Source organism: Anneissia japonica, unplaced genomic scaffold, assembly GCF_011630105.1.
Source record: "Anneissia japonica isolate Jap-2015-1 unplaced genomic scaffold, ASM1163010v1 scaffold287869_len1821871_cov162, whole genome shotgun sequence".
Taxonomy (NCBI): Eukaryota; Metazoa; Echinodermata; class Crinoidea; order Comatulida; family Comatulidae; genus Anneissia; species Anneissia japonica.
In genome coordinates, this window is record NW_022741034.1 from 332,558 (window position 1) to 343,915 (window position 11,358).

Genomic DNA, 11,358 nt, shown 5'->3' on the forward strand with positions numbered 1-11,358 from the left:
CTGTCTCTTATACACATCTTATATGTATATATGTATGTATGTATATGTATGTATATATATAAATCATCAAAGAAAGGTAAATACAGTGTAATAAAGGACATGATGTCACCTCGTGTAGCATAGTTCTCAATGTGTAATAAAATGCCTCCGACGGGCCTGCGACCTCTCGCTGTCAAGGCGAGCGTCATAACCATTAGACCATAGAGGCTTCATGGTAGAACAGATTCAAATAAACGCTAGGTACTCTCTATTACACAGTAGGTACGGCTAGAAATAATTAGTAGCATATAATATAAATCAAGACAGTCGTTAACACTGTTAAATATCCCAACCAACATCTCTGTAATTATTTTGCCCGCTAGAAAAGCATTCTAACATCTTGGGGGTGGGGGCGCAGGCGAACATTTGCAAATGAAAGACAATTTATCTTTTAAATAAAAACTGTGATCCAATAATTTTGTTTATAATACTGAGAACAAGGTAAGATACTAATAAAGATAGTAAAAACTGACTTTTTTAACATACAATTCTAGTTTTCCACAGGTCCCTTATTATTATTATTATTATTATTATTATTATTATTATTTCTCATTCTGGACAGCGCCACTAACGAGCAAGTTAATTTTGAGCAAGATTTTGAGACAGAATAATCCGTTGTGAGTTGTGACGCCAAATAAATTAGGTATGGTGCGCAATAAGCGCATTTAACAGTGAGTAACTCAAAATTAGGGCCTGAAACCAAGGCTAATCAGTTCATGCTAAAATGTTTTGATAGATGTAGACATTCCTTATTCGACACGTATTTTAGTGATTTTTTTTAGTGTTTAATATCGTCACTGACACCACAAAGAGACACAAACTTTAAAAACAATATTTTTTCAATAGTTTTTTTCTTAAAGGTGGGCCAGGAGACCAGGGATCTCCTCTACCCCATGTCGGGAAGAAAAAAAAAACCTATGTAAGTTTTACAGAATATGCAGCTCTGGAATCTATTAAATAAGCCTTTTAAATCCCTAAATCTCACTGCCCCGACGGACGTCGGCCAACGCGATTTTATGAGGAACGCAACGCCACGACGCTTGCGTAACGGATCGTTATCAATGAGGATCCGTTCAGAATGTCCGCGACAATATAGAAGAGAGCATCGCGTCGTCTAACGCTCACAGGGAGCGGATTAGCTTCGTCGGCCGACGGTCGTACGACGCAGTGAGTGCAAAGCCGGGCACTCACTGCGGCGGTACGACGGCCTTCGGTTGACGCGATTCCATGGAGAACGCAACGCCACGAGGAGCTCGCAACGGATCGTTTTTAATAGAGATCCTTACACTAACGGCTACAGACAGTCGGTCGTAGGACGCAGTGAGTTCCCGGCTTAATTGTGTTTCTGGAGATTCGCCCTCCCTAGAACTCTCTAAGTGGTTCAGTGGTGGATTTTTGGTCATCTAGATGTATCGTGATCATATATTTTCTAGCTCAGCCCCAACCTTGGTGGAGCTATGGTTTTCTAGACTCTCCATCATTGAACTCTACCCCGGAGCCCCCTCTATTTGAAATTCCTGGATCCGCCACTGGGGTTCTTGGCTGTCTCACCCCCCCCTCCCCCGCCCCACCTATGTAAGCTTCAGTCGATAAAATTGGCCTTTCCGTCAAAGATATCGGCCCCTTTTCCGAAACATAGGACCCCTCTCAAGGACTTCGAACCCGTCAGGCAAATCCTGGCGTCACACCACTGGGGATTATATTAGGCCGTGGTTCTTCTTACTTCCAAGATAATTGTTAATCCAGCAAAACAGTTTAATATGAGGTAGTCTGGCTATGACAAAGTTATATATTATTAGTTATAAGGGACTGTCAAATAATCTTATTCGAAAACATGAGCTGATCAGTTGATAATAAATAGGATAAATCAATATGGTTATGAATGCTATTCTACACAAAATACCGGTAAGAAACCTTTTTGGCAAGATTACGAGGTAAATTGAAGGGATTTTATGATGAATTTCCGAAAATGTCGTTTGGAAATAAATAATAGTTGTAAATAACGTTATCCTTAAAATCAATTATATACAGTTATATAAGGCTAGAAGGCAGAGCCTCGGGGGCTTCGCCCTATGTGCCCCCTGCCGGGGCTTCTCCATCGGACCCCCACCAGAGCCCCGTGCGGCCCCCTACTAAAGCTTTCATCCCCCGCCATTTTCAAGCATGGATCGATGCACTTGGTACCCCTTCACCGAACCACATCATAAGGCAGGTTCCTTCTGGATCTCCTAAATACCCTTTATGGATTTCAGATCTTCAGACGTTTTTCACAAAGATGACATATATTTTGATCCCCTGTTGGACAAATTCTGGCACCACAATGAGGGAAAGGGGAGGGGTTTGGCCTCTCTGCCTAGGGATTAAGTACACTGCTGCCGCAGCCATATACTTGCTTGCGATTGCACTGGCATGTGTAGGCACAAAATATATTGCTCGACAAGTAGTAATGTATGCTAAATAACTTTGTCATGGTCAGACTACCTGGTACAAAACTGTTTCCAAGCTGGATTAACCATTATCTGGGCAGTGGCGGAGCTAGGATTTCCCCGACGGCAGGGCAAGGCACCCGACAGACAGGCAGAGCAAGAGTTATATTTTGGCGGAGGTTTCCGAGGTGGGTGTCCCCCCTCGCCAATGAAAAATTTAAGAAAATTAATACAGTAAACCGGTAGACGCTCATACGGGGTATCTTGACCTAAGAATGGTGTTGGTAATGACAAGTCAATCATAAAGTCATTATTAACCTTTCAAAATGTCATTTGATGGTTTTTTGAGTATATCATCGGCGTCCAAAATATTAATTTATATAGGCCTATCCAATTCAGTCCAACATCCCCTGATGAATCTTTCCTCAGTTCCCCGACGGGAGGGGGTGGGGCCTGTAAACACTCTTAATACGATGTCAGGCTGTAGTTGTATACCTACAAATTCCTTACTTCTTACTGAATACTTTGGAACGTTTTACTTTTATAATTTACAAGAAAGTACTTACCATTGGATTGGTGTCGAAATGGAAAAATTATTGTGCAAATAGTCAAATTAATAAAAGAGGAAGTATATATACTGCGTAATTAGTAAGTGGAACGTAACACTTCAATGATGAATCACTGATAGTAGTCTACTACACTGATCGTAGTTAGCAATCACAGCTTTAGTAGTTATAAAACACTGTTTATAGTCAGCAACACTCTGATTGTGTAGTCTGCAACACTCTGATTGTATACACGTGTTGTTCACTAACAGTCTGTGTAGTCAGCAACAGTCTGATGGTGTTGTCAGCAAAACTCTGAGTCAACAATGAGTTTACAATCAGCAAGCCATATTATGATTGTGAAATCAGCAATATGCTCTGATTGTGTAGCTCCCCAACACTATATATAGCCAACGAATATTGTTAGTTATGTGTGTCCATCTATTAAGTTTTGCCAGATGTATGAGGATTGAATTAATATTTCACACCTTTATTGTTGAAACATTATTGTTATTGCATTATTTACTGTAAATTGATAACCAAATAAATGGTTTTGAAAAGGTGATTATACACTCAACTTAAATTAACTTAATTTATGTTATGTGAAGACTGATACAATAATTATTATTATTATTATTAAAAATATTATTATTATTATTATTATATTATTATTTTTATTATTATTAGTATTATTATTATTATTGTGATGAAAAGTTAACACAAATATTTTCATAAAACAATATGGTGGCTAAACGAACAATACATAATTAAATATTTTGTTTAATTTGCCCCGACAAAATATACTCGTCTTCCCCGACGGGAGGGGGGGGGTCATGCTTCCCCGACGGGGGGCTATAGAGCGTCCCAGCCCGCCTTCCGTTGTGGCGTATGAAATACTGAATAATTGGTTTTAAGTGTATTGGTAAGAAATTTATTTGAGAAGAACCAGTCAGAAAATTTGAACAATTCGTTAGTAAAAATGGAAAATAATGATTTCAAATTATGTGATGAAGAAAATATTGTAGTATCGTTGGCGAAGGATATCAAATGATGATGAGTCCACAGTATGATGATGAGTAATACAGTACTTCTCATATCTAAGGACGGAAGGAAATACAATTTAGAGGAAAAGGAGAGCATTAAATTTTGAAATAAAAAGTGTAAAATCAAAATATTTACATTTATCTAAAGTATTAGATTGTGAGTTACTAATTAGTTGTCCTAAAGATTCATCATACTTGTCATTTTATTTTATCAGATTATTAAAAAGATTGAAGGTACTATTAGAAATCTCGCTGTTATATATTCCACATCAAAATTATGAAATGGAAGGGGTATAGATAAGTATCATTCATTCAAATAATAGCACAAGTTAGTAAAGCTGGAAGCAAGACATTCACGAAATAAAAATTATACAAAAATAAATATATAATTAGATGTTCTGGTTAACGTATTGGTCAGTATAAACTAAACGATTTCAGCTCCGCCTAATAAAATAATGATCCGCCTACAATAATGTATGTAGTCCCTGGATATATGTGGTTGCGATAGGTAGCGACTCCCATCGATGTAAAGTGTCCCATTTCTGAAGTATGGACGTCTGCCCAGGGAACAGTGAAATTTCACTGTTCCCTGGTCTGCCTTACTCGAATGCATTCGACATTACTTCCTTCAAATCCCGCTTCTTCGTAACATCTGCCCGTGGTAGATCTTCAAACACAAATACCGTACGATTTATCCTTTAGTGGTTTTGCTTTCTTTAGGACAGTTAGCCCCTGTTGTACATAAATCTCACAATAATGTGCTATGGTTTCGTTGACATGGGCATTTCCAAGGCAAATATCTTCTTTCAGTTCATTCACAATACATCCTTTACGTTTAATGAATGTTCCCCCTTTTCTCCAGTAATCCACCGTATCGTAGATTTTTACTCCACGAGAATGTACTTCAAGATTAAGAAGCCCAGATTCAAGCGTTTCGATTTTTTTTTTTTGCCTTTGTTCCAACAACCGTCATTTTATCAACGTCCTTCCGTGGACTGATAACCTTTGTATTGTTTTCCATTGAAACGTTCGCGTAAAATTCCAAAGATTTCTTCATCAAAATTTCAATAATGTACAATTATTTTTATAAAAAGAGAAGCAATAATTTTTATATTACATATTATAAAATACATTAAAAAGATTAAATTCATGTATAATGAATATGCAACTAGATGGTAAATTTAGTATTTAATGTGGGATGATAATTATTCACCCTTGGGGGAGGGTGCAAGGCGTGAAGTATACAAAACGGGTAAAGAAGAGTTTTTAGGAAAGTACTGAGCAGGTACGGCAAATAATCACTTCTATGATATTTCCTGGGTGATAGTTCGTGGGTTCGATTCCCACCCCAACCAATTATTTTTTAAATTATTTTTTATTATTGGCTTGTATATGGGGACGTACTGTGTATTCTGTACGTTGAGGGTTCAAACAAACGTTCATCGCCCTTTTTTTAAAGTTGGACCCAGGGTTCCATATACCGGCTACAAAACAAAACAGGGGTTTCAAACTTTAAAAGCGTCCAGCGTCGCCGGTTTTGAACGGACGTGCAGGAAAATTTGTACGCATAAAACTAGAGGTGATTTCCAACAAACGTTCATCGCCTTTTTTTAAGTTGGACCCCATGGGTTCCCCTAAAACCTACAAAACAAAACAGGGGTTTCAAGCTTTAAAAGCGTCCAGCGTCGGCAGTTTTGAACGGATGTGCAGGAAATTTTGTACATTTAAAACTAGAGATTTCCAAGAAACGATCATCGCCCGTTTTTAAGTTGGACCCAGGGCTCTCCCTACGCCTACAAAAAACAAAACAAGGGTTTCAGCAATGACCAGGGACGTATACTGGGGGGGGGGACGGCTCAACCCCCCCCCCCCCATTTGTACACAGTCTTAAAATGTTAAAGCTTGTTCTTGCTAGATACAAATTCTTTCCAAGGATCATTCAAAACTTCTAATCTATGTAAATATGCATCAGCAAACGTTATACATACGCCTACTATAATAACACATAGGCCTAAGCGTGATTTTTTTAAAAATCTTAAATCCGTAAGTCCTAAGCGGCCAGACCTTTCACAGATACAGAAATGTGATATCTTATGGTACAGTTTGGTTTTTATCGTTTTGCAAGCTCTATAAAGTTTTGTTTTAATACTACAGTACTACTAGTAATAATAATAATAATAATAATAATTATGATGATGATAATGACAATGATCATGATGACTATGGTGGTGATAATAGACATTTTTAATAATATTAAAAAGCAAAGAAAATTGTGCTAAAGGCCAAAAAGTAAGTTGTGATTTGTTGATCACAATTATTATACTGTATAGTACAGTTAAAGCTTACACCAACACTATATGTAGTCAACTAACGGTGTTAAATTTGCATGCGCATCTACAAAGATTTTCCAGATGTATGCGGGTTGGAGCAATTACTTCAGACATTAATAGTTGAAGCATTATTAAATTCTACAGTATTATGAATAGTTTATTGATAACCACTTAGTTGGTTTAGGAAAGGTGATTTCACTCAAATTAATTTCATATATTTATGTTAAGTGAACACTATGAATAAATAAAATATAATACATATGGTAGATTGTTTGCTCTTTCTAATGAATTAAGAACACTTTGGCCTACTGATATCAGAAGCAAAATAGGCCTATCACATGTGTTGCTTTGATTTTGATTTATATTTTTAAAATTTAAAAGAAACATCTGCTTAGCTTTATCTGTTATCTGTAAATTGCTAACAGTAATAGCTAAACATTGGTGATTTATAGGTCCAAGATTTAATTTTATAACTACTTTGCCTGTGTATCAAATTGGGCGGAAACGTAAGTTGCTGTACCTTTCATTATGCTGTAGCCTATATCATATATGCTTCAGGATGCTCATTATATAACAAAGGGGTTTATTTCCCATTTCAAAATAAAGAAAATAGCATTTTAAAAATATTATTGTTTAAAATTAATAACCCGATATATTATTAAGGCAAAAAAAAAAAAAGAAAGAAAATGTTGCTTGATGTTTCAAAAGGCCGTTTTCAAGAAATAATAGGTATCTCTCAAATTAAAGAATGAGGAAGTTTACCTGAGCGTTTTCAAGAGGGGGGGGGAAAAACAATCCAAATTTTTCCCGGAGGACCCGGGCACCGAACCACATTTCTTTTTGGGGCTTTTATGAAAATATGTCACCCCCTCCCCTAAATGTCAACCCAGATCCACCCCCACCAATGACTGCTACAACAGTTTTATTCAATATATTTAGAAAACTAATGCTAAAAGAAGACAACTGACTAACAAAGCAATTAGTATTGTTGCTTATCTATACACATAGGAAAATTAATATACTGTACTTAAATTAGATTAATGCATGCAAAAAAAATGCATTCAGGCTTTGCTGGACCTCAGGAATTTTTTTTCATGCATATAATTTCCTCCAGTTTATGATGCAAAACTACAATATAATAATTGCATATTATCACACGATAAAACAAACTGCAGATGGGTACACTCTTGTCTCTGCAATCCATGTTGACGTGTAAAAACAGGCACCAGCATTATACGCAATTAGGTACAGTACTCTACTTCCTGAGGAGTGATCCTTGTTATGTGGCGCCTGAGTGTTTTTTCCCAGGCATCATCCGAGTATTCCTTGTGCAGCTTCATAGAATATATTTGTGGGAATGGTTGGTGCAGTTGATACGACTTGGGATCATAAAAAGTGAGCACCTGGTAGGATAAAGCGTCAATGCACCGATTACGAGCTAAAAGTACTGTGGATTTCTTCCCCAAGGAAAATGTGTATGTATTCATAGGTGCTTGAATGACAGGGGATAATACTAATAACGTGAAGTGTATAGCCCCATTTATGGCATGAAGGGCTATATAAAAGCTGGTTATATATTTCTATACAAAAGTCATTTTCATTTCTTTCTCCCTTTCATTCTCTTCTTAACGCCTATTGTCTCCTCGCTGTCATCCAGGTTTTTCCTTTTTCCTTTCTTATCTTCTTTTTCTTTCATTTCCTATGTAAAAATATGAATAATAAAAAGCAGAGTTGTTAGTTTGGGACCATTATTTTTTTTTTGAATTAAAAACATAGACTCATGCGTCTTCCAATAAACATGTTTTGTGGTCTTGTAACATTGATGAAAAAATGGACACAACCCTTTAGTATAACTCGTTATGTACTTTAGTAATGGGTATGTAACAAGGAAATTAGTTTAGTCTTGTTGCCTGTCTTTTTACTGCTTCTTTAATAACAAGTAACTCACAATCTTGGCATATCTCTGGGCTTCATTGACACGTTCCATCAGCATCATTACTTCTTCCTCCTCTGTCTTGAACAGTGGTAATTGCTTGCCTATCAGCTGCTCAATTCGCTGATACAACTCAACATCGTATCTGTTTAAATACAAAATGAACAGAATGATCATAAGTATGTAGTACAGTTAAAGACATAAATTAAATGCACGATGTATTCCAAAATTACAATTCCATTTTTAATTTCATTTTCAATTTAATTAAAAAGAACAGAATGACTATTAAACAGCTGATAATCATCCCATATGAAAAACTTATTCTGTAAATATTTTGACAAAATATATTCATATCAATGGCATCTGACATTGCTACTACACCAACAAAAATCCTCAAAACAAATCAGGAGTGATGGCCTACTTTAACAAAGACATGCACCTAACGGATCATCTTTTTAATGAGGATCTATTCGGATTGACTGACAATCAGAATGTGGATTCATCGTACAGTACAACGAACTGAGTGTCCGGCTTTACTCAAAAGGCAAACCGTATCTATTTTACACAGATTTTTTTTTTCAACCTATTTTTCATTATAATTAATTAGTGATTAAATGAAAGTATCCTACTCACTGCGTAACAAACGTGATTGCTTTCCCGGATCTCCCTGCTCTTGCTGTTCGTCCAACTCTATGAATATAATCCTGCAAATAAGGGACATTTAAATAAGCATACTAAAAAAAAATATCTATACATAAGTCATTACATAATAACTATTAAAAAACACCTGTATATATTCTATTAATTTGATTGCTTGAAAACAGGTCACATGAGATTCATTTAAAAGACTATTCCATGATTATTTGCGTACTAGACAATGATCGTTGAATAGTACTTTTTCATCTCTAAGACGACAAAAATCTCAAATGCAACACGAGTGAGAAAAATTATCCTAGTGCATCTAGGCCACCCGTGACAATGTTACAACCGGCGCATCAACAAGGAGTTGGTCATTGAGTACCCTAATTCCGCTGATAAAATGGCAGTTCCAATTGGTACTGTGCCATTTGTGATCAAAGAAGCTTTAGAGAAATTACTGAAAGAAAGTGATGCCGAATCAACAAAAAAGGCAATAAAATATGCAATATTCGGTGAAAGATTGGATGTTCTATTCAACTCGGCTACACCTCGTTGAATAGAACATCCAACCTTTCACCTCATGGAATATTCTACACCATTTGTACTCATAAACATTCATTTCAATGACTAACATGACATTAATGGCATTATGTGGCTCTTCAGCAAAGGTGCAGTGAATCCAAACGAAAAGTTATAGCCTAGTTATAGTCTAATGCCGCTTAATTGTTTGAGAAACAATACTTCATCCACATTGACTCTCTCTTCCAGGAATTGAAGTAGATTAGAATGCCAAGGCACATTGAGAAGTGATACAGACGGGGGTTTATATTTTATATTTTTAATTGATGCAAATGTACAGTGCATAAAATAAACATAGACCCAAATTGTCTGTAACTTCATTAATCCAACCCAAAGTTTTTCTCATGTTCTTCTTTAATGATAATACAATTTTAATGCCATAGTAACCTTAGATTTTCAGTGTCCTATCTCTGTGGCTCAGACAAAACTTAATAAACAGCGCCCTCACCTTAGAGTGTGTTGGTATGTCAAAGTTGATGACCACATCTACATGTGGGATGTCAAGCCCTCTACTGGCAACGTCAGTTGCTATTAGTATCGTTCGAAGTTTGCCTTTGAATTTGTTGAGCATGCCTAGACGCTTGGACTGTAATTAAACCAAATGCATATTATTAAAGCTGCAAAAATGAATTGAAAAATTTTTAAAATTGAACAAAAAATAAAGAAAACTACAATTACAATTCAATTGCAAATTAACAATCATAATATACAAATTCACACCCAAAGATATCAATACCTGACTCATTTGTCCATGCAGTGGTATAGCCATTAGACCAAGGTTTCTAAGCATGAGAGCTACTCGCTGTGTGTTGTTACATGTACTGCAGAAAATCAGAGTTGAGTTACCGGCAAGCTCATTCAGAATGTACACCAAGTAGCAGTCCTTGAAGATAAAAAGCAAAATATATAATAGAACATCAGACAGACCATTCCTTAAGAGAGTAGCAAAGTAATTGGGGGAAGTTGATGCAAAAGTTAGTGTGCTCTAAGTATTGTTTGAAGGTTTGCATGGCGAAGTAATAACATATATGTTGAAGCTTGCGGTACACCACGTAGGTAGTTCTGAAAAGAACTGTTGTAGTTGAGAAAGTCTCGATTGGAATTGGAATTTCTGCAGATATTATGCTCCTGAAGACGACTGAAGCAACTCCATCGACTTTCTGAACTACTACAGTTCTTTTCAGAACTACCTACATGGTGTACCGCAAGCTTCAACATATACTGTAGTGTGTTCTACTTTGTTTACCGTTATTCTTCGTTATTATTATATTTGCTTATAGTCGGTTTTTCTGTTTTTAATTGCTTTTATCTGTCTTTTTTTTAAATGTTTCTTATTGTATATGATTGTAAGCTCACAGGTTTGCCCTCTGGGTCTGAGTCTGTTCTTATACCGAAATAAATTATAATAAAATGTAAAAGAGGAAAAAATCCATGGGAGATTTATATAACACAGCGTACATAAGAGAGAAAGTGCAGGGCTACAATATGGAATATAGTTTATTATGATTTCTGACAATTTCTAAAGTAGAATTTGGAATAGAATTGACTAATTAAATACTGTGTATATTACAATATTTTGCACAAGTAACATCAACAACAATCTACCATATTTTTCATATATATGTGATTAACATTTAAGCAATTGATCCCCATATTATACTATGTAAGCTGGGATAGAAGGTAATTGCACGTACTTTGTACTTAGCTGGTATAAATAAATAGCTCTGCTGGAGCTTTTCCACTGTCTGGTATTTTGTGGAAACTTCAACTTTTACTGGTTCCCGTAGTGATGCACGCTGTAACTTGGCAACCTATGAATAGAGT

General features: G+C 36.1%; 2 protein-coding genes across 2 annotated transcripts in view; both read right to left on the reverse strand.

Moving 5' to 3' along the window:
• The window catches only part of LOC117118527 (beta-2 adrenergic receptor-like), a 5,658-nt gene extending 2,444 nt beyond the window's left edge, over positions 1 to 3,214 (reverse strand). Inside the window, exon 1 of the mRNA XM_033263152.1 lies at positions 3,032 to 3,214. The gene's annotated coding sequence lies outside the window, so the exon portion shown is untranslated. The remainder of the gene's footprint in view (positions 1 to 3,031) is intronic.
• A 3,373-nt stretch (positions 3,215 to 6,587) lies between these two features.
• LOC117118526 (probable ATP-dependent RNA helicase DDX47) overlaps positions 6,588 to 11,358 on the reverse strand; it is an 8,805-nt gene continuing 4,034 nt past the window's right edge. The window contains exons 7-12 of the mRNA XM_033263151.1: positions 11,229 to 11,345; positions 10,271 to 10,417; positions 9,983 to 10,120; positions 8,950 to 9,020; positions 8,332 to 8,461; positions 6,588 to 8,082 (exon numbers count right to left, since the gene is read on the reverse strand). Of these exons, the coding sequence (XP_033119042.1) occupies positions 7,981 to 8,082; positions 8,332 to 8,461; positions 8,950 to 9,020; positions 9,983 to 10,120; positions 10,271 to 10,417; positions 11,229 to 11,345 (705 nt within the window). The 3' untranslated portion in view covers positions 6,588 to 7,980. The remainder of the gene's footprint in view (positions 8,083 to 8,331; positions 8,462 to 8,949; positions 9,021 to 9,982; positions 10,121 to 10,270; positions 10,418 to 11,228; positions 11,346 to 11,358) is intronic.